The sequence below is a fragment of the Phyllostomus discolor genome, chromosome 6 (assembly GCF_004126475.2).
Source record: "Phyllostomus discolor isolate MPI-MPIP mPhyDis1 chromosome 6, mPhyDis1.pri.v3, whole genome shotgun sequence".
Taxonomy (NCBI): domain Eukaryota; kingdom Metazoa; phylum Chordata; class Mammalia; order Chiroptera; family Phyllostomidae; genus Phyllostomus; species Phyllostomus discolor.
In genome coordinates this window covers 21673958-21701936 of record NC_040908.2, presented here as the reverse complement: position 1 = coordinate 21701936, position 27979 = coordinate 21673958, and the positions used below count along the sequence as shown (strand labels likewise).

At 39.1% G+C, this 27979-nt stretch overlaps 2 protein-coding genes across 4 annotated transcripts in view; one reads left to right on the top strand and one right to left on the bottom strand.

The window, feature by feature from the left end:
- Positions 1 to 46: 46 nt before the first annotated feature.
- Positions 47 to 15327, bottom strand: NDUFAF7 (NADH:ubiquinone oxidoreductase complex assembly factor 7). Of its 3 annotated transcripts, XM_028514507.2 has the most exons (10): positions 15219 to 15327; positions 14748 to 14911; positions 12133 to 12213; positions 10849 to 10959; positions 9692 to 9905; positions 8313 to 8371; positions 7372 to 7482; positions 4853 to 4996; positions 2744 to 2917; positions 58 to 2227 (listed from the first exon to the last, which is right to left on the bottom strand). In XM_028514507.2, the coding sequence occupies exons 1-10, from the start codon at positions 15271 to 15273 to the stop codon at positions 2012 to 2014; spliced, it is 1329 nt and encodes a 442-aa protein (XP_028370308.1). In that variant the 5' UTR covers positions 15274 to 15327; the 3' UTR covers positions 58 to 2011. The 3 variants fall into 3 exon arrangements, with proteins under 3 accessions (XP_035883760.1, XP_035883761.1, XP_028370308.1); XM_036027867.1 differs by lacking the exon at positions 15219 to 15327 and having other exon boundaries at positions 47 to 2227; positions 14694 to 14835; XM_036027868.1 differs by lacking the exons at positions 14748 to 14911; positions 15219 to 15327 and adding an exon at positions 13416 to 13434 and having other exon boundaries at positions 47 to 2227.
- CEBPZ (CCAAT enhancer binding protein zeta) overlaps positions 15205 to 27979 on the top strand; it is a 21740-nt gene continuing 8965 nt past the window's right edge. The window contains exons 1-6 of the mRNA XM_028514505.2: positions 15205 to 15583; positions 17621 to 19113; positions 23860 to 24091; positions 24679 to 24868; positions 26252 to 26340; positions 27862 to 27915. Of these exons, the coding sequence (XP_028370306.1) occupies positions 15428 to 15583; positions 17621 to 19113; positions 23860 to 24091; positions 24679 to 24868; positions 26252 to 26340; positions 27862 to 27915 (2214 nt within the window). The 5' untranslated portion in view covers positions 15205 to 15427. The remainder of the gene's footprint in view (positions 15584 to 17620; positions 19114 to 23859; positions 24092 to 24678; positions 24869 to 26251; positions 26341 to 27861; positions 27916 to 27979) is intronic.

Below are 27979 nucleotides of genomic sequence, written 5' to 3'. Positions count from 1 at the left end.
GTTTTACTGCATAAGGTAAAAATTAACTGGAATGGTGTTTGTTTGCTATACTTATACGAGTTATAATCAAATTTTACAAGCCATGAAGTTAATTGCACTCTGTTTTTGTTGTTAAATGCCTAAGAAGTTTCCTAAATTTGTAAAGGCACTGTTAGATAATTTGGAGTTAAGTAATGACTCCAGATACTGTATAACCTCTGTAACCTTTTTTTTGGTGTTGAAGCCGTGTTTATATAAGAAATAATTGTGAGAAACTTTTGATAATGTACAAAGTAGTCTATAATGACAATGTTCAGTACATTTTTATATTTTTTGTTACATCCCACTTTTTGTAAATATCCTCGAAGAAGCTTAATAATAAAATGTATTTCCATATCACCATGCTTTTCCATGTGAAAACCTCAGCCTGTCTCTCTAGTCAAGGTATCCAAAGAAAACTTTATTTGGTTGTATTATATTCTCAGGCCTTGGTAATAGAACTATTTTGGAAATAGTATTTGTAAATGGAACTAATGCTATATTTAAGAACACTGATTTTTTTAACTGCCTAAAATAAAAAAATACTCATTATTATAATTTTATATGCAATTTGAGGTAATTATCTGGAGGTCTTATTTCTTGGAATTAAAGTCTGGAATAATTATAAATTTCCAGGAGCTTCCATCAAATAATCCACTTCTGCCAGAGGACTTAAATAAGCTAAACACCTAATATCAAAGTAAATTTCCTAGGTTTTAAGATATAAGACATTGCCTGACTCTTCCCCCTTCATTATAAAAACTATTAAATAATTGAGAGGAGCAAACCAGGGGCATTTTCATCTTACAAAATTGTCCCAAGACTTTGGGGAAACAATATGAAGTAGCATAAGGATGACTAGGGATGGCCCAAGGCTGGAAAATGAGGCCTCCATCTTCCTTGACCTGAGAGTGAGATAGAAAACGCTAGTCCTGTTCTCAGCTAGGCAGAGAACCAACAAAAAGCAACAGTTCATCACTCTGCCAATGAACTTCCAATATAGTTATACCAGAAGTTCAGGACACATAGCTAATATTCTTTTCCTTTAATCTCACATGTAAATTTGTGTTGCTCAAATGGCAATTCTTCACCAAGTCCATGTGTCTGGTATTAATATAAAAGTTCTGTGAACTAAGACACGAGAACTTAATAGACTAAAATTTGACATCTTGAAAATAAGGGAGAAGCAATTCAATTTAGAAAACTATTCATCCTAGGTAGTCTACAGTAGATTTAACTCATATTTTAAGTACATGTCAGGTTTACTGGTTTTACTGTGATTATTGAACATTTTAAATTCCAAATTCACAGAAGCATGTGGTGTAAAAAAATTCAGATACCTCAAAGGAGAACAAATAGAAAATTAAGTATCTTCCTACCCCTAAAACTCACTTCCAGATTGGGAAATTTAATAATGATTATTGGGTATCCCTTCCTTCATATATACAAGTAAATATCACAGAACAGAAAACAACCAGTCTTCATTAAAATATTCATTTCTATGGAGTTACAAGCATTTCTTTAAATGTAGCTTTTTTCCAACAAAAATGGAATCCTTACTCTAAAACATTTTGCACCTCCTCTTTTCACTTAAATCTTAGAGATCTTTCCATGTCAGAACACACTACATCATTTTTTAAAATAATACATGGACAGTTCTATGTAATCAGTCCCCTGTAAATGACCATTTAGATTGTTTCCAGTTTTTATTGAACCAATTAGTTCATGTTTACTATTTAAAGTAAAAATACAGCAACTAGCTTTACTTAAAAAAGGAAATTCAGTTTCATAACTTGTTTCATACCTAAGAACACAATTATTCCCACAGTTAAACTTTAAAAGATCAGTGTTCAGTTATACTGTATATAAAATGGGCCATTTTTATTGACTATGAAGAGATAAAATACTTATTTTACCTGTGATATATGAAATTAATTCCCTTTATTTTGGTTTCTTAGACAGACTTGGGGACAAAAAGTCCAAAGTTGAAATATCACTGCCAAGCAAGTTCACTAAATCCAGCTACAGGTGATGGAGAAGGTTTTGACTGCTGTGCATTTATCTGTTGGCTTCTACCACAAAGTCTCTGATGAGGCAGCAAGGCAAAAAAGTTAAATCTTTCTCCCATCTTTTTGGGATTCATTAACATATCATACCCCTGAAGTAATTGCTGTCTCAATGATGGCTCGGCTGATTTATCTAAAAGAACCTGAAAAGAAAAGAAATTCTTAGTAAAAATAACAGAAGAAAAGATTTCTAGTTACATGCAGCAATACTAATCAGCTATTCAATAAAGCAGTGCTTAAACTGGTTTCTAATCAACTGCCTCAAAATCACGGGGTATTTATTAAAAACACAGGTTGCTGTGACACAACCCTGTGAATTTATATGCTTAACCAATATTCCCTGAAGGTCTGAACATACTGAGGGGTTCAGATGTCCTCAGAACAGCTATAAAAGTCATACCTCTAACTGCAGTCAAGTTTTCTTAATGAACATGAACACTATTTGAAAATCTTAATCTACATCTTATGGAGATGCATGAGTCTAGGGCTGCTCCACCTGCAGGCCATCTGGTGAAACTAAATCCTACACTACTGAAAAGGCCGGAACTCTAGGGATCTGGTTAACTGCAAGAACATTAAGGCCAGGTAAACTTATTTAAAATACTTGCTGGAAATACTGTGAAATTAAAATATTTAGTGATAGGGAAATAAATCATTACCTTTAGCCGGACATCAATGCCCATATTTTTTAAAAACATTTGTTGTGTTACTGGGCCCAGAGAAGCCACTCTTCCCTGTACCATTCTGCGCAAATAACTGAAGTCCACGTCAGCTGTTAGGTCTGCTGTTCCTGGGGCAATTAAGACATCATGAAGCTTGTGGCCACAAAACCCCTTGAACATAATTTTTAAATAAAATGATGAGTTTTTATCTTTTCATGCTATTATCAAAATTAAAGAAATACCATCATTTAAACACATTTTATATAAGAAATGTTAAGGAAAACAAGGCCTAAGGCACAAGTGGCAAACACAAGGGCCAAGGTCCGAATCCGGCCCCCCACCTCGTTTTATCCACCCAACACCTTGTTTCTACCCAGCAGCAGCATTGAGCTCCTTGCCCCTAGTTAATGAGTAGTTACATTTACACAGTCCTAACATTACATTCCGCCCTTTGCAGGCACCGGCGAGGCTGATGTGGCCCCCGGTGAAAATAAGTTTTACACCGCTGGCCAAAGTCAATGGTACAAACTCTTACTGTGGTAGCACCCATTTCTTCAAATGAGATGCTATGTGGAAGACCCAATATAAAGGATAGTGTTGGAGCGCCTGAAGATGTTGCTGCCCTTAACACTTATTTAACATTTTTATTAATGTCCGTGAATAGAGGAGATCTCATTAATTCTCAGATGGTGTTTTATAAAGTTTTACCATCAACCCATCAGAATCACCTAAGAATACAAGGTCTGCCCAGAAAAACTCCAACCACTTAATATAACAAGAACAGGGTGCTCGACATGGATGTAACCTGGCAGCCAAGGAGATTGGGCTGCGATGCGCATGAGTGAACAAGGATGACTTCACTGTACTAGTCAGTGAGGGAAGGAGATGCCCACTGAGTGAGCACATGTACTGTGTGGCCGTCGCATTCAAAGTGACTGAGTGAGTACAGCAATGGGTCTGTACCAAATTTTGCATTAGGCTTCAACATTCCTCCACAGAAATTATTCAGATGATTCCGAAGGCCGCAGCTACGAGCAACTGGTGATGGGCAGCTTCATCACAACAACACTCTTGCTCATGCGTGATGTCTCGTGGAGAGGTTTTTGGTGAAACATCTAATCACCCAGGTGACTCACTCCCCAACAGCCCAGGTTTGGTGCCCTGTGACTTCTGGCTTTTCCCAAAACTAAAATCACCTTTGAAAGGGAAGCGATTTCAGACCACTGATGAGATTCAGGAAAAGATGATGGGCAGCTGATGGAGAATGGGAGAACTGTGTGAGGTCCCAAGATCCCTACTTTGAAGGGGACTGAGGCATCACTGTCCTGTGTACAATGTTTCTTGTATCTTCGTCAAGAAATGTCTCTTTTTCTCATAATATGTGGCTGGATACTTTCTGGACAGACCCTGTATGTTCCTGGACTCTACCTAGACCTACTGAATCAGAACCCTGGAGGTAAGGCTAGGAAATTGGCATTTTAAACACATATCCAGGCTTTTCTTAGGTACAATAAAGTTAAAAACTGAGAACCACAAATGTAGAAAATGACTAATGGCATTTAGTTAAATGTATTTCAGTTAAAGTATATTCAACAGAATTGATCGTATTCAAAGAACTTAAGGATGGATGTTTAGGAAGAATAAAAAAATACATCTAGAGAAGGAAAAAAGATGTTGAAAATCTGATGGAAAAAGTCTCATTATAGCAGCTACATCAAATCTCCAAAGAAGTACCAAAACTGTTTTTTAAATGAAGAAAGGGTAGAAAACTTTAAAAACTTTAGGAAAAATCTTTCCATTTGTATGATTTAGATGCTTACTAGGATCTATGCAAACCCAGATTCTGCCACTTAAGAAAGAATGTAGACAATTCAGATCCTGTTCAAAGGAAAGTTGGACAGTGGATTCAGGCTTAGGAATAAGAGCTAGAGTTAAGAGTAATTATAACAAATTAATATTAATTATAAAATAATGTAATACAACAGTGCTACACACTGCAGAAAGCAAAAATAAAGACCTTGAAATGGGCTTCAACCCTAACAACTGATAACTCAATGAATCACACCCACCAACTTCAGAGAAGTTACAATATGGAGTCCTACGTACTCTGAAGGTGTCTGTCTTAGTCCCATCGTGACCGTAATCAGCAATCAGTGCGGCCCCTCCCGTCAGCTCAATGCGCTGACAAAGCTCCTGGATAATAACACCAGCATCAGGACACACTTCCACGTGATCCCTTGTTTCATCATGCTAGTACAGAAAAGGTGAAAGGAAATGTATCACTCAAAAGAACTTTCCTTAAGGTTTTTCTGGTTTTCCTACCATGAACATTTCTTAGTTACAATAAAAATACATTTGTTCTCAATAGGAATTATGTTCTCTACACTCAACTTTTCACATGACATCCTCTTTATTATATAAAACTCCTTGGTTTTTGATGGCATACATTAAGCTTACAAAGGCATTTCAATGTTAATCCTTTTTTTAAAAAAATGCATGTGACCTCCCAACCCTTCAGGTGGCCAAGTACATTGTCACCCCAGTGCCTGCCATGTAATAGGTACTCAAAACACTGCGCTGAATGAGCAAATGATGTAAGTCCAATTTTAAAAAAACAGACCATATTAACAAGTATATCATGATGCCTTCTGTTGGAGCTAAAGGCATCCTAATGATATGCTCTGTTCTCTAGAAACACCAGCTTATGAACTAATACCATTGTGCCTGAGGCCTTCGTTTCCCAAGACGTTTAAGTATTAACTAAGTGTCCTCAATAAGTGCCTATCAGCTTAAAAAGTGAAATGGCAATATTAATATGTGCCAACTTGACTAGTACATGTGAAATTTCACTAGTTCCTAGGATAATGGAAAATTTTTCTTTGTAAGTAAAACATACACTGACCCTTGCCCTCTCCTAACACCCTACTGAAAAGGAAGTATTGCCCTGCCCTGAGATCTCTGCACAGAGATGGCACAGTTCTAGCAGGCACGAAGTCAGACAAAGTCAGCTTCTGGTCTCAGCTCTTCCCGTTGCTTATCTGAGACAGGTTACTTAAAATCTTGGCATCCCCTTCCTCATCACATGGGTACTAGGCCTGTGAGGATTAAATGAAACAATAAACCACCCAACCTCAGTGCTACTTTATTTTTTTAGGTTTTTCTTTTTGTTTTGTTTTGCCCCCAGTGCTATTAAATAAATCATTGTGTCTCACCCTGGCCAGGAGGCTCAGTTGGTTGGAGCATCGACTACAAACATCATGGTTTCAGTCCCGGGCCGGGGCACACACCTAGGTTGCAGGTTCAGTCCTCAGGGTGTGTAGGAAGGCAACCAGTCGATGTTCCTCTCTCACTTCAGTGTCTCTCTTCCTGCCTTCCTCTCTCTCTAAAATCAGTAATAAAATACCCTCACGTGAGGGTAAACCAACGTGGCACATCCCAGTGTACCATGCTGACGTTCTTACCATCTTAGCCTGCTCTGCAGGATGACGGATTCTATTCCCATTCGCCCTATTCCCATGAGGAAAAATCATCACTCCCTCTCTCATGAATGAGTACTGCTCAAGTCAAGAACTCAAACGAATCACAAGACCCAGGACCTGGGGCTTAGCTCTTGGTAGCTTTATGAATTTGTTTCTCACTCAGGTAAAATTAAGTAGTCAGAATATGAAAAAACAGAAATGTACACAAGCACTTAGGCTTATGTTTTACAAACAAAACTTAATTCACAGATTCATGTTTTAAAGGTTCTGTGTTTTTGAAACTGGTAACTTCTAGCCCTTGCTGGTGTGGCTCAGTGGCCTAAGTGCCAGCCTGCAAGCTTAAAGGTCGCCAGTTCAATTCCCAGTCAGGGTACGTATACATGCCTGCGTTGCAGGACTGGTTCCCAGTTGGGGACGTGCAAGAGGCAAACCAGTCGGTTTCTCTCGCACGTGGATGTTGCTCTCCCTCCCCTTCTCTCTTCCCTTCTCTCTAAAAATAAGTAAAGATAAAACACATAAAACTGTAACTTATGGGTTGCAAGTTCTTAGTTATGGTCTAAAAAGTAGAATGGAAAAGAAAGGAATGAAACACAGTCTAAGGCCCAAATATTCCTGAGAAGGACAGGGTTTTTTTTTTAACCTTCATGCATAACCCCAAGATGGGCTCTTTGTGATTTATTCCTCGGAGCCAAGAGTAGTAAAGCACCATTCTGGCAGTCTAGAATCAGATTTAGATCTCAGTGGAAACAGAGAAAACAGGCACATTCTATCTAGTAATGGAGTTGTTTTGAGAATTGGGAAAATACAGATTAATACAAAGGACTCAAGAAACTTATTGTTGTTATTTACCATACACTGTACTACACTGTTTTCAGAGACATCAGCTCTTCCCGTAAATAGACAATTTTGACAGGTAACAGAGAAGGGACTTGCTGAGTAAGCCTGTACTCACTTACCTCATTACATATAAAGTCACACGGCTAAGAAAGGACTCTTCTGACTCTAGATCCTCCGCACTTTTCATTATTAATAAAAAACATCTCACGTGTTGTGAGCAACACCTTCCCCCGTGTAAAGAAGCTCTAAAATAGTAACTCAGAAAACAAGATCTGGCTGGCAAACTAAGAAGAAGAAACGTATTCTTACTTGTATGAAGGCCTGTGCGGGGGTGGCACAAGGCGCCAAAACGAACCTCAGTTTATCAGAGCCTTGTGGATCAATATCAATCAATACTTCTCGCCATCCTTGTGGGGTTTTCTAAACACAAAATAACACGTAAAAACCAATTTTTGCAAGTTCTCAAAACTGTCTTGAGCAAAAATACTATGTTTTCTCCTCTTACCATATATAAGATAGGTAAGTGACACAGAGCACTTGACCACTTGAAATTATTTCGAGGCTTTACCTCACATCTTCTAAACCGTATGAATAGGCTATTAGATACAAACTCTTAATGTAGTCGAGATAAGAGGTAGAGCTGGGGAAGATAAAATACATAGTATGCCTCAAAATGGAAAACAGACTTAGGAAGACTAATCAGAAGCTGTTGCTATTATTACACAGTAATACATACTCTTAGCCTTAGAAGTTATCAGTACACATACATTACCACCAAATCTTAAATCTCATAGAAGGAATAAAGACAAATTTTAATCTTTGGAATTTAAAAATACTTGCTAAAAAGAGATCTTTATTGTACTAAAGCTGTTTATCATCTTACATTCTCATGCATCTTTATCTTAGTATTAAGAATTCTTAATAATTATGCTATGAGAATTAAGAATTCCACTTCATATTTCATTATTGCTTTTCAATTATTTATATTCACAAGGCATTCCAAATACAGTAACTTCAACCAGTAGTGTTTATATACTGGGACTTCCAGCAAGATGGAGGCATAGGTGGACGCACCGTACCTCCATGCACAACCAAGATGAGAACAACAACAATTTAGAGCCAGAATAACACCCAGTAGTGTTTATATACTAATTAAACAGCAAAAATATTCATTCTTTCACTAAGTAAATATTCATCACTAACAAGGCCCTTTGTTAGTCAATTATAAACATGACTTTCTTCCATCATACCTGAAACTTGTGGATAGGAAGAACATCAAAAAATTCATGTGCAAGATAAAAGCTGTATCCTATTTAAAAGTGGAAGAGAAAATTAGTGGTTAACCATTTTTAAGATAATGAACGGGTTCTTTTGAACATTAACAAAAAAAAAAAATGCCTGGTTCTTTGTATTGGAACCTGTGATGCTTCCATAATCATGTTTACCACAGAACCACCACATTTCACAGCAAAGCTACTCTGCAGAAAATACAGAGGGTCAATTACTATTATTCTCACTTTCCATACCCCAGGATCAGAGACAAATATCTCAACTATCAGTTTAATTTCTTATTCATTACTAGGCCTGAAAGAAATCAGAACTCAAATTTGCTAGCTGAAAGAAGACTTAAATTTCCTAAAATCACCCGAGGCCAGGAACGGCTGAGGTGTCTTGCCCAAATCAGACCACTTCAGGTTTGAGCTAGAGAGCATCGTGTCAGATTCCTGAAGAGCACAGGTAAAGATGTTCAGAAGATGAGATAATTAAACTAAACCCACCTAACACCGCTTCCTCCAGCCCTTGCTGCCGTGGGCTGCGTGGCAGCAATACTAAGGGGCAGGGCAAAACTCAAAAGTACAAAGAGATTTTGTTTGGTTTTATTTTTGCAAAACTACATGAAATTCACTGTCCCTTAATGTTAGGCAATTTTATTTTCTAATACAATGTTGTTGTTTTTATCTTTATTTTGAGAGAGAAAGGGAAGGAGGGAGACAGAGAGGGAAAGAAAGAGATCAGCTGCCGCTCACTCGTCCCCAACTGGGGACCTGGCCCACAATCCAGGCGTGTGCCCTGAACTGGCAGCCCGTGGCTTTGCGGGATAACGCCCAACCCACTGAGCCACACCAGTATGGGCTACAGTGGATTTTTTATAGAATGAAGCTCACTATTCTTGTAAGGGACTTGGCAGTACTAACTCAACCTATTTCAGATATTTCTCAACTTATGTTGGGGTTACCTCCTCATAAACCTCATTAAGTCAAAAATGCATCTGATACACTTAAACTACCAAACATCACGGCTCAGCCCAGCCTTCTTTAAACATGCTCAGAACCCTTACATTAGCATACAACTGGGCAAAATCATTTCGCTGCTGCTGCCCTGCATAAGACAGTATTGTACTGCCTATCAGCAGCCCCAGAAAAGACCAAAATTCAAAACTTGAAGTGCAGTTTTTACTGAATGCGTATCACCTCTGCACCATCAGCGAAACATAAAGGTGAAAAATTGTAAATCAAACCATTGTTAAATTGGGACAGTCTGTATATTGCTCTACAAGGTTGTGATTACGTATCACTACTGCGAGAGGCTGTGATCAAAATTCTCTCATTAATCAATGCAAAATCATTACCTTTTGGAACATCCTGCAGATCTCGGTACCAGGAAATTGGAATCCCAGACTTAGTAACACCTTTCATATATACTGGGGATCCAGCACTTCGCTCTAAGGGAACCTTCTCTTCAGTCAGAGTTAACGCTTGAATCTCACTTAATTTTTGGCTCACCTCTACTAGATGTATCGAAATCTCACAGTTTTTCAGCACAGATCCAAGCTGGCTAAACACCTAAATACAAAAAAGAAAAAAAAGGCAAAATACATGTTGAGCAGATTTTACATTTTCTAACCACTAGCCTCCATAGTTTGCTCATCACAGTATAAGTTATAACTGGTTCCAGAGAAATTTGTTCCTTACACAAACCACTCTCCAGCAGTCTATGAGAATCATAACCTTCTTAGAGTTACTAAACATAGTCTATATAAGAACGGGACAGGACACAATTTGGTTTCCTAATGACAAAATTTAGAATTGCAATTAACAAATGAAAACAGAAGATTTCTGCATCCTCACCAGCACCTGGTTTGTCAGACTTTCTAATTTTGCTGGTGTAGTAGCATCTTACCTATTTCACCTTCCATTTCCCTGACTCCCAATGAGTCTGAGCAATTTTTTGTTTTTATTGGCCATCTGGGTTTTCTGTTTCATGATGGGCTTGTTCACATGTTTGGCCTGGTTTTTTGGTGAGTTCTTTGTCGCCCTACTGACTTAAAGGACTACTAGTTCTTTGCTGGTTACATGTATTGCAAATAACTTTTCTAACTTGTGGTTTGTCTCACCACTCTCTTTATGGTATCTTTGAAGAACAAAAAGTTCCTAGTTTCTTTAAAGAACGCAGAATTCTTAATTTTAATATAGTAGAAATTAATATATTTTCTTTTGTGGCTTCTGTTTTATGTATAATTTAAAAACTCTTTCCCTACTCAGAAGACAAATATGTTCTCCCATAACGTCTTCTAAATGTTTTATAGCTTTAGCTTTCACATTCTCCCCCACCGCCGTATTTTAATCTTACAAACAATAACTAATCAATCACTATATTACTCTGACACTATATTTTAGCTGAGAAATAGGAGATTAAGGCGGTGGGACCGAAAGTGAAGAAAATCAACAAGGTCTGCAAACTCAGATACACATACATGAGACTTGAAGACACCCTCTTATTACCTACCCTCAGAATATCTTCTGCGAGGGTACCCCGACCTGGGCCCAGTTCTACCAGCTGGAAAGCTGCACTTTTTCCATTGGCCATCCATTCACTAACAAACCATATCCCTAGCAGCTGTGACAAGGAAAAAAACACATTGAAGTATTATAAAGTATAAAAGCCCACCACAATATAAAGCTCCATGAAAATGCATACTTTATGTCAGAAAGCAAAATGTTTGCAAACCACCACATGAATTTAATAGAGGAAACTTCACTGGGACTGTGTCACAACTCATACTAGTTAGGAAGCTTAAATAACTAGAGCAAATAGTTAAAAAGGCACCCTCCAGTATAAAAGGTCCCATGACACGGACATCACTTACAGAAAGGTACTACAGTATTTGAAAGCAAATAGACATATGAAATATAATTCTATAACTAGGCCATTTCTTCACATTCATGTGATTTCAGTAATTACATGGCTTGCCCTGACTGGTGTAGTTAAGAGGGTTGGGTGTTGACCTGCAAATGGAAAGGTCACCAGTTTGATTCCCAGTCAGGTCACATGCCTGGGCTGCAGGCAAGGTCCCCAGTTGGGGGGCACGTGAAAGGCAACCAATCCATGTACCTCTCACACATAGGTGTTTCTCTCCCTCTCTTTCTGCCTCCCTTCCCCTCTCTCTAAAAATAAGCCAAATCTTTCAAGAAAATAATTACATGGCTCTTAGACACAAGCAATGTATTTTTAATACCTGGATTCCAATTCCAATTCCTCTTATGTACTACTACTAATTTCTAAATTGATCAAAGGTTATATGAAAATAAACTAGAACTCTTAAAAAGAATGTGAAGTTTCTTACAGGGAGACTTCTGCTGTAACTATGGCTAAATCATGTTTGGGGGAGGGGCTTTAGAGCTCATTCTGACCCCCGGAGTTCCTTCTGGGGTACACTCTACCCCTTTCCTCACCTTCGCCTTTGCCTTGCTTCCTTCTCCCACTCTCCTGTGTCATCTGGCTCACCTCTTTTCTTACTTCTTTACCTCCACCTCTTTCCCTTCTCTTTCCTTCTGTCTCTCTCACCTCTACATTCCCTTCTCTACAGCAAAGTATAAACTTTCGAATGTCCATTTTACCATTTTCTTTCCTCTGTTCCCTTTCTATTACCTCAATATATAAACTAAATAATTAAAACTTCTGATGAATCACAAAAACAAAGCTGTAAAATACTATTATAGAACACGACACCTTAATCTGCTTTCAAATGTTCGTGATATTAGTTTCTTTTATAGTTTAGATTGATATTACCTCTCCAAAGATCTGACTTATTTCAGGTGAAGTAATAAAATCTCCTTTTTCTCCTAGCATGTCACGATACACATAATATCCCTGAGTAAAAACAGAAAATGGAAAAAACAAATTAATTTGCAAATAAGGCTTTTTAAACACCCCTCCAGAATCTTACATAATGTGCACAACAAAATAATTAATTTTGTAGTAAGAAAGTTCTCTCTTCTAAATAAGCAAGATAAACACAGTCTCTTTGCCTAAATTTTACAAAGTGACAGTCATTTTGCAGAACTGGTGGAACACCAGTGACTTCTTGACTAGAAAGCCAGAGGCCACGCAGTGTCCATCTCTGCCTTCCCCCTCCTTCCCTTTCCCTGCTTCCACCAGGTTCCTGTCCCAAATTCTCACACTTATGGTTTCAAATTAGCCCTGCCTGCTGACCCTGGTGTTTTCTGACCTGGGAGTGGGTTCCACAGAGTATTCTCTTTGTGAAAATTCATCAAGCTGTATACTTGTGACTTATGCATATGGCATAGCTCACCAGCGGCTGGGTTTTATTTTTTTAATTGGCCCTCATTGTCCACACATGAATGCCACTGAAATGCCTTCCCCTCTCCTTTTCCACTACTTTCCGTTACTTCCTGGCAATCTTATACTCATCAATCAAATCTGCTGAAATGCCACCTTCTCTGATTTCTTCCTCCTCCAGCCTTCCAACCTCAGACTAAATCCAGTGCTTCCTTTTCTGAGCTTATTTATTTATATGTCCATTCTTCACCAGAAGGCACAGTTAGTCGGTGGAGAGGACTGTGTCTTATTTACTTTCATATCCCAAGTTTCATCATAAGGCCTAACCTTCAAGAAACACTCAGGAATTGTTTAAAAATTCCCTATGGTCCTCATGCCCCTTCTTCTACCACCTTACTCATGGCAGATGACCTGTGTTCCTGCCCACACAGGGGGTAAATACAACTTTTCAACTTCCTGACCCCACTTGGCCTCCACCTGCTCCCACTCTTTCCTTGGGACTCAAATATGAAATGCCTACCCCTTTTTGTTCTTATCCACACCTGATCCCTCCTGTGCTCTGGATTGATCACAATTCCTCACCCAGTTCTCATGAGCCAGGACCTTTCTCATCACCTCATTTCCTTTCTCCCAAGCTTCAACTTTTCCCTCTCAGCATTAGAAATATAATTAAATTTAAAAATTATTTTTGCCCTGACTGGTGGCTCAGTTGGGTGAAGGGTCATCCCACACACCAAAAGGTTATGGGTTCGATTCCCGGTCAGGGCACATACCTAGGTTGCCGGTTTGATGCCCAGATGGTGCATGTATGGGAGGCAGTCCATGTTTCTCACTCTCTCTCTCCTCTTTCCCCTCTTTCTAAAATCAATAAACATATCCTCAGGTGAGGATCCGTGCAGCATCTACCCACTAGCCTTTCTCTTTGCCTTCATAAGCAAGCACTTCAGGGGTGTTTTTAAGTGCTATGAGCCCCTTCGGTAGTACAGTAAAGCCTGTGGACTCCTTTAGAGAATGTTTTCAAATGTGCAAGACATAAAACGTATAGGATTACAAAGGAAAGCAACTGAAAAATACTTATCAAATATTTAAAAATAAATTGGTGATACATATGCTTCTTTATAAGCGTTATTAAAAACCAAAATCACACCAACGGTCAAATAAGTAACAAAGTTCTGAAGCACAGATGAGCACCATGGTATTTTGAGATAGCTGTGATTGATCACTGTCGTGAGGTGGCAGTGTCAGTCGTTCCACTGATGCTAACTCAAGTCACAAGTATTGCTGACGCTACTGGTCGTTGCCTGTGTTCACAGAGAAAAGCTAAAGTTCAGTTAGAAGTTAACTAAAATAACTGCCTTGCCTAAACCTCTGGACAGTGGGGTGCTCCACCACATCCAGCAACAAGCCATACAAACCCCAGAATTCCACTGACCTCACATTTCAACTCAGCGAATGGTGAAACACTCTACAATAAAAGGACTACAGACTTTCAATGAGTGGCTCTGTGGGGCAGACAAGGAAATACAGGCCAGAAAGCTGCAATACTGAACTGCAGAACAGCAAAGACCCAGGCCTCCAGTTCTCGAAAAGAAAAACCAGAATATGCTTCCAATGCCTGCTGAAGCCATCCCAATACAGACAACTTTCCAGGCACTAAATTCCTATTTCCAGTCACCTATGTCCACCTCAAGAGTCCCTAAACTTCAAATTCGTATATCGGACTAAACTCTATCCTTCCCCTCCCTCCTAAATCGGCTACTGCTCTTCCTCCTCCTCCATTCCCTTATCCTAGAGAAATGACTCTACCATCTCCCATCAGCCCAGGTAGAACTGTCCTGCTTCCCTCATCTCATTAATCCAACCGGTTATACTGTTTCCTAAACAGCTTCAGAATTTGTCATCTGTATGCTGGCCCAGCCGCTGACTTGATCCAGCCCCGAAGCAGCTCACAGATTAATTTGTCCGTCTCCAGTTCTGGGGGTGGCTCTTCCCCTGAAAGGCACCCTGGCAGGGGTGGCTGAAGACGCTCGGGCTCCCCTCCAGGCTCGCACCTCGCAAACCTGCTAGAGCGGGCATGGTCCTCGGGCTCCCCGACCCATACATACCTTGGCAGGGTTGGTCAAGACCTCCTTCATGTACTCGGCCACAGTGATAGGGCCAGTAGACTTGATTTTGTACATAAGATGCCGCAGCATCGGAGTCACCGGGTTGTTTTCTACCGGCTCTTTCCCGGAGCTGAAATATTTTCCTCTCCAAAGGCAGGGAATGACTGCGAAAAACACACATTAAATAGGACCTATTAAAAACCTTAGTATTTACACGTGCACAGCTGTCTGAGACCTTTCAAAGTGGCTTCGTCAACGCTTAAACCGGTCCGAAGACGGGATAGCAGTGTCCCAGCCGCAGCTCGCACACAAGGTGCAGGCAAGCGAGCACTGTGGCATGGACCTCACAGCCATTTTCCGTCGGACGCTGAACTTGTCTCCGACCCAGAAGCGCCCCTGACGCCACAGACTGAGCTGGGCGCCCCTCGCGGTTTCCACGGCAACCGGGGTTCGGCCCGGACGAACACTTACCCGCTCGCGCCGCAGCGTTCAGCGACCAGGCGCCGGCCTTCGCGAGGGCACACATGTTGAATTAGCCGAGCAACCAGCAGCCAGGAGCCGCCAGCCGCCGGGGGGTGGGGATTACAGCCACTTCCGGGAGGGATTACGCCCCTGCCGGAAGTACGGCACTCGGCCTAGCGGAAGGAAACCCCCGACGGTTCCCGCGTGCTTTGCTAACCATGGCCCCTGGCAAGAAACATTTGGAGTTTCATGCCAAGCGGCCCTGGGGTCCTCCCCAGGGGGTAGAGGGTACGGATGAGGACGACGACGACGATAACGATGAAGCCGAGAATGGGTTCTCCATGGAGGAGGTGTTACGGCTTGGAGGCACCAAGGTAATGGCCTTGGGCTACGGGAGAGAGGCACCGAGGCTTGGGGAGTGGTCCCGCACCCCTTCTTTACCATTGCTCTTTACAAGATAAAAGTCGAATCGAGCTCTTTTTATGGTATAGCCTTACAATGTAGGCTATGCTCTCATTTGGTTGACGTAGTATACCTGGCATTCCATCAAGTCGGAGAGGACTGAGGTTTTTGGCCCTGACCTCGTGGCAAGAGTGTTTTGATCTCGAGTGGTGTTGGTATTTATATTGTGTTCTCACCGAGTACATGCACATACTCACGGTATACTCAAGAAGTTCTTGGAATTTACATCCTGATTACGGGAAAGGAACGGTAACCAGACTTTTGAATACATAGTGTGTCGGACGCCAAGGGGATTCGGGTACCCATACTGAGACAGATGTTCGAGCAAAAACATAAAGAAAAATACGGACTGAGCCAGGTCGTTTCACGAACAACAAAAATGTCAGTTTAGCCGAGGCGGAGTGAGGTAAGGGGAGAGTAGTAAGAAACGAGGTAAGAGAGTGGGCTTGTACTCTGAGTTTGACGAAAGCATTAGAGGATTTGGAGCAAATATTTGACAGAATTTGGCTTATTTTTTATTAAATGTTGTTTTGAGACTAGAATTGGAGGTGGGGCGTGGAATAGACAGAGGAGAAATGTATCTTACAGGAACAGATTCACAGTTTGCTCTGTGCAGGGGTTGTATTGGATTTTTAAATATGTTATATAGGTACATACTACAAAGAGGTTTTGTTTTGCTTCGTATTTAAGGAAAGGATACATGGTGAGAAACCCTTTTCTCTGCTTTTAGCCATGCAATTTACTTTCCAGGAAGCGATATTCTTGTAAGTCTCGTATCTTCCAAGAAAATGCACGGCCATCTATGATATTTTTTTACACAAAGGGCACCATGCTATATCTATATATATTTTTTGCATCCTTTTATTTTCTATCCTTCCATATGAAAATGGAAAGTTCTGTCATTGGTTTAATGCCTGCATAAATCATTGTGTCTTAATTTTCTATCAACCATTTATTGGGGATATGTAAGTTGTCAGTATTTTGCTATTTTCAGTGATGCTTCAGCTATAATCTTGAATATGTTTTTCCACATTTGTAAGTGTACATTTAATCTAAATGCGTAGAAATGGAACTGCTGGGTCAAAGGATGTGTGTCTTCTGTGTGTTTTGATTGAAGATGGCAAATTGCCTCCTTAGAGGTTTCGCCGGTTTACACTCCCATCAGCCGTGAAGGGAGTGCCCCGCTCCTTCCCTAACACCACCTGTCATAATTTGATCTTTGCTCATCTGACAGATTAAAAAATAGATGCATTGTTGTGATTTTAATGTGGATTTCTCTAAACGTCAGTGAAGTGGAACATCTTTTCATATCTTCATGTATTTCTGTTGGGTTATTTGTTACTTCCTTAGCTGATGTGTAGCAACTTTTATATCAATTATTAAGCTAAATTAGTTTGATATGAGTTGCCAGTATTTTTTTCCAGTGTATTATTTGTCTTTTGATTTGTGTATGAGAGGGTGATAAATTTACCCATTCTTTCCATTATGGCCCTAAGTTTGCATCAAATTTGGGAAGGTTTTTCCCTACTCTGAAATTCTTTTTAAAATTATGTTGTGCTTTCTCCCATTATATTGTGGTTTTATTTTTTCCATTTAAATCTCTGATCCCTCAAGTATTTATTTTTGTGTAGCTTCATGACAGCTTTGATTTCAAAGATACAGGTTTCAGGAAAAAAACTGACAGTTACCAGGGAGAAAGATAATAGGGGATAATGGGGGGCCATCAAGGAACATATATAAAGGACTCCTGGACAAGGCCAAATGTGTAGGTTCAAGGGTGGGAGGCAGGGGTGGGTGAGGCAGAGGGGGGCATGGTGAGGTGAAAATGGAGATAACTGCACTTGAACAACAATTAAAAAAAGAAAAAATACATAGGTTTCACATTAACTTGAAGTTTTAACTGAAGTGTTGGATTTGTAATTTATTTTGAACTTTATGTTTTTCTACAGCAAGATTACCTTATGCTGGCTGCTTTGGATGAGAATGAAGAAGTTGTAGATGGAGGCAAAAAAGGAGCAATTGATGACCTTCAACAAGGTGAACTGGAAGCATTTATTCAAAATCTGAGTTTGGCCAAGTATGCAAAAGGTTTCATAATTGAAGAAGATGAACCAACCAACAAAGAAGATGCCAACAAAAAAGGAAATGTATCTAAATTAGGTAATAAAAAACAAAATGCAGCAGAAAGTGAAAGGACATCAGTGAGTAAGGTGAAAAGTAAGAGACCAGAACAACATTCTGATGAGAACAGTGCAGCACCAAAAGTAAAGAAAGACAAACAACAGGACGTCTTTGAGTTTTTTGAGAGACAGGCATTGTTGCTGAAGCCTGGAGGCAAATGGTATGATCTCGAGTATAGCAACGAATATTCTCTAGAACCCCAGCCTCGGGATGTTGTATCTAAGTACAAAACTTTGGCTCAGAAGTTGTATGAACATGAAATTAACTTATACAAAAATAAGACAAATAATCAAAAGGGAGCCTCTTCTACCTGGATGAAGGCAATCGTGTCATCGGGGACCCTGGGTGACAGGATGGCTGCCATGATTCTTCTTATTCAAGATGACGCTGTTCACACACTCCAGTTTGTAGAGACTCTCATAAACCTGGTGAAAAAGAAGGGCAGCAAACAGCAGTGCCTCATGGCTTTGGATACTTTCAAAGAGTTACTCATTACAGACCTTTTGCCAGACAATCGAAAACTCAGGATTTTCAGCCAGCATCCTTTCAACAAGCTAGAACAATTGTCCAGTGGCAACAGGGACTCAAGAGACAGAAGGTTGATCTTATGGTATTTTGAACACCAGCTGAAACACTTAGTGGCTGAATTTGTGCAGGTCCTGGAAACTTTAAGTCACGATTCATTAGTAGCCACCAAAACCCGAGCCCTTTCAGTGGCTCATGAACTTCTTTGTAATAAACCTGAGGAGGAAAAGGCTCTTCTTGTACAAGTGGTAAATAAACTGGGAGATCCGCAGAACCGAATAGCCACAAAAGCCTCCCATCTGTTAGAGACGTTGCTTTGTAAACACCCCAACATGAAAGGCGTTGTGTGTGGTGAAGTAGAAAGGCTGCTCTTTCGCTCAAATATCAGCGCCAAAGCACAATATTATGCAATTTGCTTTTTAAATCAAATGGTTCTCTCCCATGAAGAAAGTGAACTTGCTAACAAATTAATAACTCTGTATTTTTGTTTTTTTCGGACTTGTATCAAGAAAAAAGATATTGAATCAAAAATGCTTAGTGCCCTCCTAACAGGAGTGAATAGGGCCTACCCTTACGCCCAGACTGGTGATGACAAAGTGAGGGAGCAGGTTGATACGCTGTTTAAAGTGTTACATATTGTGAATTTTAACACCAGTGTGCAGGCTTTAATGTTGCTTTTCCAAGTGATGAATTCTCAGCAGACAATATCGAACCGATACTATGCAGCATTGTACAGGTAAGTAATCCCCTTCCAATCTGTGACTGTGAGGAATAATGTTATCTTGTGCACACACAGCGCCCCTCTGGGGGGCAGGGGAAAAGACTCACAAAACTGGATTTCAGGCTCCCCTCAGACTTGCTACTCACTAACTTGGACTAAGCCATAATCTCTGTTTCCCTGTTGGACAACTACCATATTTGCCATGTGTGATATGCTCCCATGTATAATGTGCACCCACATTTTTGACCTGAACTTTCAGGGGGGGAAATCATTTTTTTTTAATTTCTTAATTCAATTTTTTATTTACTTATATTTAGAAACAAAACCAGTTATCACATTCCAGAGTATTATTTTGCATACATATATCATTGCTTTTTAGAGTTACACTTTTAACACATGAAATAAAAAGAATTAAAAACATGCAGATACAGAGTTACTACTACCCATGTATAATATGCATCCTTATTTTTTAAAAATGTGGGCAAAAAAGTGCATTATATGTGGCAAAATACAGTACGTTACATGCTTTGAAAACATTTTTTATTTTGAGAAGTTAAAACACAGAAAAATGCATTCTCCCCTCAAAACGTACATACCCTACCCCCTAATATTTCAAATTTAATATTTTGCTGTTTTTTAAATCTTTGGGGATATTAGAGAGAATTACAGATACAAGTTTCCTTCTCCTCCCACTCCCCACCCCCTCCTCAGTCCTGTATATATCCTGTCCTTCACACAGCGGTTTAGTAACTCACTCATGAGGAATTTAAGTGCCAACTGTATGCTGGGTACCATTCCAGGTGCTTAGAATATATAACACAGTGAACAAAATTCCCACCACTAGAGGTGCTTACATTTATATTGGGGAAGTCCGATGGCAAACAGGAAACTTTCTTAGGTAGGGAGGGTTGGCGGTTGTACTTTTGGAATTATTTTTCATACTTGGATTGAGATTTTGTTTACCGAAGTTTACAATTGTCCTACAGTGCAACACTGAGGGGTGATCTTTTGAACAATGCGTCGAGTATACCAACAAGCTTTGCATTTTCTGTAATTGATTTTTGTAATTTCTCAGTCACATGTCTTGTGAGAAACGTAATGTAGTGGTTAACTCCTGACTAAGCCACACTGTCTAAATTTGAGGCCCAGACACTAGTTTGCTGTGTAACTTTGGACAAATTACTTAATCCTCATTATAGCCCTATTGGTAAACATGATTAATCCCATTTTACCGTGCTACAGGTTATTTGTCTATAAAATGGAGCGAGGAACCTATCTCTTAAAGTTATTTTGAAGATTATGGAACTTTCTCAAGGTTACACAGTTAGAAAATACAAAATGAAGACTTGGATAAGATTAGTGAGTTAATGTATATGTTATCCCATGTAATCTTCATATGTATGTTAAGCACTTAACAGTGCCTGACACATACAATTCTCTGTAAGTGTTGGCTGCTGCTGTTAGTAATACTGTTCACGTGGATTTCTTCAGTTGAATCCTTTTAATGGCCCTCCACCCTGGGGTTCAGTAATTTGTGCAAGGTCACACAGACAATACAAGATCGAATTAGGTGGCAGGTCCCCCTAACTTGTGTTGGAGGTCATGATGTTTCATGGCACTGGGGCACTAAAAAGAATCTCAAGGCCTCTGCATAACTTAAGAGTCTACAACTTTTTTAAGTAATAAAAGCTTCACTTTTTTAGTTTGGAAAGATTCCAATGCTGAAAATGTAGAGGTTTCAGTATCTTTAGTTTTTTGTAACTTTTGAGGGTCACAAGAACTTACAGTTTTTAGAAAACATTTGGAATCTATCGGAAAACATTCTCCTAATAGCATTCAACATCTCAGTGTTGAGCACAACAGCCTCATATCCCTGGAGAGGAAGTCTATTCCTGAATTCTTTAAGTTAGTGCTTGCCAAGGGCGCTTACAGATGGATTTCCTCAGAGGGCTTGAAAGACTTCTTAAAAGAATTTACTTCCTCTTGGTTTTATCAAGAACCCTTTAAATAAAAAGTCCCTAATGGCTTGGGATAAAAGAAATGAAGAAATTACTTGGTTTACAGAAATTTGCTTTATGAAAAGCTTCAGGAACATGCTCTCTGTCAAATGGAGATACATCTATATAAACTCTCCTCGATGTTTCCACTGATGTGTAATGGAATTTAATGATTAAAAATAGGTTGCAAAATGGATGAAAACGTTGAAAAATGTCAATGTAAAGAGAGGAAATTGAATATCGAGGCTTGAATAATGCAGAATATCAAAATATCACTAATAGGTGCTAGAATTATGGGACTGACAAGTGGGAAAACTGGGCATGCAGAGCAGTATGATGGTGCTCCACAATATCAAATACCTTCACTTCTAGTGTTAATAGGAAAAAGTTTGTAGAAGGACTTAGAACAAGAAGTAATGGTTCCATGTTAGCGTGTCTGAAGGACAGTTAATTCCTGGTGTCATGTGTCTGGAGGTTCAGTTAAGTTGGAGCATCTCTAACCTCCAGGATTGAGCAGCTAGAATAAAGAGAGAATTTAAAATTTATGTGAGGTGATAGTTGAGAATCCTGCAGAAGAGAGACTTTGGGGAGAGAAGACGTGATAACTTTATAGGGTCAAGTATTTGAAAGGCTGTCGTGTAAATTATTTTTGCCAACTTTATGGAGGTATAATTAGCAAATAAAACTATATATTTAAAGTGTAAAATGTGATGATTTCATATATATATACATTGCAATGATTACTATAATCAGGTTAATTAACATTTGTCATCTCACCTAGTTACTACTTTTTTTGGGGGGGGGGAATGAGAATGCTTAACATCTAATCTCATCAATGCCAAGTGTATAGTGTAGTATTAACTACAGTCCCCATGCTGTACATTAGACCCTCGGAACTTACTCATTACTGAAAGCTTTTGTCCTTTGACCAACATCCCCCATTCTACCCACCCCCTGCTGCTAGGAACCACCTGTGTTCTCTGTTTCTGAGTTTGATTTTTATTTTTTAAGATTTTGCATGTAAGTGAAGTTACACAGTATCTGTCTTTCTCTGTGACTTATTTCACTTAGCATAATGTCCTACAGGTTCATCCACGATGCAAACAGGATTTCTTTTTTTCCTCATGGCTGAGTGATATTCCATTGTATGTATGCATCACATTTTTATCCATTCATCTGTTGACAGACACTTAGGTTGCTTCCATGCTCTGGCTATTGTGAAAAATGCCGTCAACATGGGAGCACAGAAACCTCTTCAAAATACTGATTTCATTTCATGGGAATACATACCCAGAAACGGGACTGCTGGGTCATGTGGTAGTTCTGTTTGTAATTTCTGAGGCCCTTTTGTACTGTTCTCCATAATGGCTGCACCAATATATATTCCCACCAACAGCGTACAAGGATTCCCTGTTCTCCCCGTCCTCACCAAAGTTCACTATCACTTGTCTTTTTGATAGTAGCCACCCTAACAGGTGTGAGGTGGTTTCAATTTGCATTTCCCTGATGACTTGTCATGTTGAGTACTTTTTCACATACCTGTTGGCCATTTTTCTTCTTGGGGAAAATGTATGTTATTATTGAGGTCTTTGGCCCACTTTTTAAATTGGTTGGTTGTTTTGTTTGTTTGCTCTTTGCTCTTCTACAAGATTCCTTATATGCTTCTGTATTAACTCTATTAGATTATGGTTTGCAACTATTTTTCTCCCATTCCATAGGTTACCTTTTTATTGATTGTTTCCTTTTTTGAGTTTGATGTAGTGCCACTTATTTTGCTTTTGTCGCTTGTTGTTTAGGTTATTTTGTGTTATTTCAGATGGCAGTAGTAGAGTAATGATTAGAAATTACACAGGAACAGATTTCAGCTAGAGGTTAAGAAGAAAGAGATTTTCTAGTAAAAGTTTGTCCCAAATAGGACTGGGTTCCTAAGACGAGAGTGAATAATCCACAATCACTAGAGATGTTGTATAACCACTGAGCATGGAATGAGCCATTCATTCGTTCAATAAATTAAGTGTCAGGCACTGAGGTTATACCAGTGAATAACACAGGTCCAATCCCTGTTCATTGGACTTGGGTTGGGAGGGACAAAAAGGTAATAAATAGTGTGTTAAACTGTGAAGGACACAAATATGGGTCTGATACAGAGAACACTGGAGGAACCTGTTTTGGGGACTGTGGACATGTAGACAACTGGGGAAGAACATTCTGGGCAGAGAGAATGGCATGTGTGGATGCTACAGGGCTAGTACTTTGGACTAGAGATCTCTGAAGCTCTCACAGTTCAGTTTTCTACTATACTTGTGTGGTCCTCACTGGAACCATGTGGAGGAGGCTGCGTGTGGTCACCCAGCTAGTAGATAGTGACGCAAGGATGAGAACCTAGATCTAGTGCACTGTTCCCATAGGTCGGTTTTCATTGTTTGGTCTTGGATTAGCTCTGCAAGTGTGGTTGTGTATCTATAAAAATTACACTGTTAGGGCTGTGCCCTCTCAGTCAAGAGTATGAAGAACCACTTGGGAAAGAGTGAAAAAAAAAACAACAAATGTCTCTTTCCTATGATCGCCCACCCCTACCATCGTCATTCTTTCTGTACTAGTCATTGAGTTGCATTTTACCTCTGGTGAGAAATGATCTCTCGTTCTAAAATAAGTAGGAAACTTATCCCTAACTAAGATGAGGTTAGTAGTTGCCTCTGAGCCGTGGCTGCTGGTTGCAGAAATGTTTTATGAATAAACGCTTGATCTTATTTTTGTTTTACAGGAAGATGTTGGATCCAGGGTTGATGATGTGTTCGAAGCAAGCCATGTTTCTTAACCTTCTCTACAAATCTCTGAAAGCCGACATCGTGTTGCGCAGGGTGAAGGCTTTTGTGAAGAGGTTACTTCAAGTTACTTGTGAACAGATGCCACCGTTCATATGTGGAGCTCTATATCTGGTGTCTGAGATCCTTAAAGCAAAACCAGGTTTAAGAAGTCAACTAGAAGATCATCTGGTATATTTTACCACTGTTTTTTAAGTTGAGTGGGTTCTGAAGTATGTTGGTGTTTTTCTACTTTGCTTCGATGACATTAACTTGCTTGGTTTCTGGAGCATGTCAGAATTGAGTCCTGTGCTCGGACAGACCTGCACTTAAGTCCCAGGTACACAGTTTACTAGGTGGGCATATTGCTTGACCCTTTACTCAAAATAACCGGACTACACAGAACTACAGTTATGTGAGATAGTTACAGATGGTTGTAGAGCTGGTGGATCTCTTGAACTCATTTCAGCCTCTTAAACCCGTTTCCTTGGTTGTAAAATGAACAGCATAACACCTGCCTGGTAGGGTTATTTAAAACATGGCAGGGCTGAATGTCTTTATGAAATAAAGTCCTGAAGTCTCAGGGATTCTTGGCTCAAGACTTAACTCTGTTACATTAAGAAGTAAAGATATATTCTCCCCTCGACCTAAATCTCCCTGATGGAACTTGCATGTTTCACCAGAATTGCAATAAGTGTATTTCTTCTTTAAAACTACCTCATGTGATTGAGTATAGACTTCCAGTTAATTGACTCAGATTCATTAAACCACTTTCTCAGGAGTCTGATGACGAAGAAAATTTTATTGACGTAAGAGATGATGAGGACACAGAAACATTTACCGATGCGGATGCAGATAAAGAAAAAGGCGCCCTGAAAAAAGTTGAGACAGAAGAAACTGTGTTGGAAAGTGATACGGAAACCAAAAAAGCAGAGTCTGCATCTTGGGTACACTTTGATAATTTGAACGGTGAGTCTTTTAAATCTTCAAGTTATTCTCTTGAGTTTTTAAAAGAGGGACTTGGAAGTCCTCAGTATTGCTTTCCCAAAAATGGGAGGTCTCATAACCAGATACATTTAAGACCTTAGAAGTACGTTTTTAATATAGTGGGTCATTTATTTATTAACGATAGCACAGATGGTAAATATATATTTTAAAATAATTTATGTCTTAGAAATTAAAGCAAATACTTTTGGAACTTTGAAGATTTAGTGAGAAAACTGTGGATATGTTAGATACGCAATAAACCTTCATTTTCTTTAACTATTAATGTAAAAGTTGGTACCTTTGAACCAGTTTTAGTTTCTCAATTTACCTTATATGTATTTATGTAAAGGCCTCAAACATGGAACATGTATGAATATACCAAATGTGTGTACATGAAGGTTTTATTTATAAACAGAAGTCTATGGTTAGATGTTGTGAATTGTGTGGAAGTTTGGTTTTATTGTTTGAACATCATACTCACCCTCTACAGTTTCTTAAAGTAATGTTTTAGGATTGAAAACTTTCTGTGAGATAGAAACTTTACATATACAAATTGAATTAAGTCTATTAATAGAATACTAGGGGCAAAAGAAATCTCAGAAATGCATTCTCTTCATTTGAGGCTGTAAAGAAAAGATTGCTAGCCTGAGGATCAAGAAATAGACCAGACCTGCTTCTTCAAACTTGTGGGACTCGAGGTCAGATTACTTGAGCTCTCAAAATTTCGGTTGTCTGTGTAGTAGCAAAGACAAGTCTGGTAGCCACCAGGAAAGTTCTTAAAAGAAACCCATCAGATGTCTTATGGCTAAACTGGGGATAATTCTGTAGAAGGATGATGAGCACAACATTGTGAAGTAGACAATTCATAGTGTGTTCTGAAAGGTCTTTGTTTTCCATATTTTAATCACGAGTTTCTGAAAACATGAAAAAAATGTAAAACCTGTTGCAAGTGAGAATTATTTCAGCGCATAATCTAATGATAAATATTTAGAGCACTCTAAAGTTCCAGAAGACTTTAGATCTATTTCATCTTCAGGTCATTTGCCATCTTAACACTTACGACATAATTGACCAAGAAATAGGCACTTTTTGTTGTTATTTGAAAAGGAGAGAAATTTTGAAGGGGACCTTTTAGTAGTTGATATAAAACGCTGCCTGATGTATTCAATAGCAAATGCTAGTGTGGGTACTGAGACAAATTCTTGAAGGGATTTGGAGTTAGAGGGAGTTTATAATCTAGATAGGATGCCTAGTTAAGAATGTTGGAAATTATATCTCTTGGTAACATCAGTGATAGTGGCTTTAGTGAAATCTTGGGCTAGGAATTAGCATCTGAGAAATTACGGGGTTTTTTGTTGCTCTCAGGTGGCAAACGGTTAAACACATATGACCCATTCAGTAGAAACCCTTTGTTCTGTGGAGCTGAAAATACAAGTTTTTGGGAACTCAAAAAGGTAAGATAATTTCAGTTTGTCTTTTGATTCATTTGTATGGTATATTTGTCCTCATGGACTTAACACCTTGAAGTATCCATTTTTCTTGCAAGTAATTAATATAGTTGTTATTTAGACATGTGTTAATTGTCATAAGGAAGCAATTTGAAGTATGTCAAGCAGTTGTAATACTTTATAACCCATATTTCTTGTTGCCTCTGATAAACATTAAATTTCCACATTTATACCTTTCTGCACTCACGTGTAGAAAATTCTTAAATAACGTACATGCAAAATAAGGAGCTTGTACATGGCTATAAACAAGGTTTATTTTTTTAGGTAGATTATTACATATAACAGCTCTGTAAAATAGGTGAATTTTGCTTTATGCATTAGATACCTCTGAAAAGTTCTGTGATGAAAATACCTTTTGCAAATTACTTTATAAATGCATAGGAGTAGCTCCTACTTTGTGGTTTCTCTTGTAATGCAAATAAGTCCTCCTATACCGTGGCACTCCAGGTGTGGGCACAGATTCCTGGGGGTCCCCAACCCCTTTTCAGCAAGCCTTCGAGGTCACAGCTACTTTCAGAATGTACTGAGACAACGTTTACCTTTGTCACTGTGTTCACAGAGGCACGGGTGGTACAAAAGAAATGATGGATGAAACTTGCTACCTTAGCACAACAAAGACTAACGCTAAGATACACTTGCATCTGTTATATTCTTTACTGTCACATACTTTCAGTGTAAAAAAAAGCCAGTATAATGAAAGAATGATGAGGCAGGAAAAATTATTGATTTTATTATCTTCACTCTCACATACATTTGTTTTTAATATCCTGCGTGCGTACACAGCAAGAACGCACGTTCTGCTGCACACCTGAGTGTGAAGGTTGTCTCGCCTCCCAAGGACAGGTGTCTGTGCGGTTGCTGGAAACTCAGCTAACCACTTCTTTCATGCAAGACTGGCTGAACCAGACTCTGGTTATTCAGGCTTCAGTATTTGAGAGCCATTGTCTTGGACATGAAGAAAGTCTACAATTATGTGAAAGGCTCCAAGTAAATCCTCTTTTTTCAACTATATATCTGTATGAGGCCAGAGTTTCTTTATATACTTCAACTAAGATAACATGGAATGTGGAAGCAGATGTGAGAATCCATTGTATTCTATTAAGCTAGACATTAAGTAGATTTGCAAAACTAAAATAATGTAACCCTTCTCACTAATGTTTATTTGTTCTTCAAAAGTTTTCATGAAATACATTATTAATATATGACAGGTTTATCGTTAATAGTAGACTATTAATATGTGATAGGTTTACTGTTATTTTAAGTTGAAATGTTTTGGTTGTAATTTTTAACTAGGTAAATAACAACAGATACGTCCCGCTTAAATTAAGGAAGCTTAAGCAGCCCTGAGACCAAAATACTGAGAATCACTCCTATTGTATTTGCCTGACTTCCAAGTCTTTGGACTTTCTTACATAATCAATTATTGTAGGAAGAATTGACCTCCCTCACCTTTTTTTTTTTTTAAAGCTGTCTGAACATTTTCATCCCTCTGTGGCTCTATTTGCAAAGACTATCCTTCAGGTAAGTCTAAAATGTTCAAAAGAGAGAGAAAGAAAGTAAGTGATCTAGTTTAGATGATAAGTAA

What these genes read in the sequence shown, in the direction of transcription:
- NDUFAF7 (XM_028514507.2), bottom strand. Translation starts at nt 15,273, where the DNA reads ATGTGTGCCCTCGCGAAGGCCGGCGCCTGGTCGCTGAACGCTGCGGCG. An exon ending in TCGCAGAAGATATTCTGAGG is followed by an intron (nt 9,906 to 10,848) that starts GTAGGTAATAAG and finishes TTTTGTATTTAG; the next exon opens with GTGTTTAGCCAGCTTGGATC. An exon ending in TTCCTATCCACAAGTTTCAG is followed by an intron (nt 7,483 to 8,312) that starts GTATGATGGAAG and finishes TTTTGTGTTTAG; the next exon opens with AAAACCCCACAAGGATGGCG.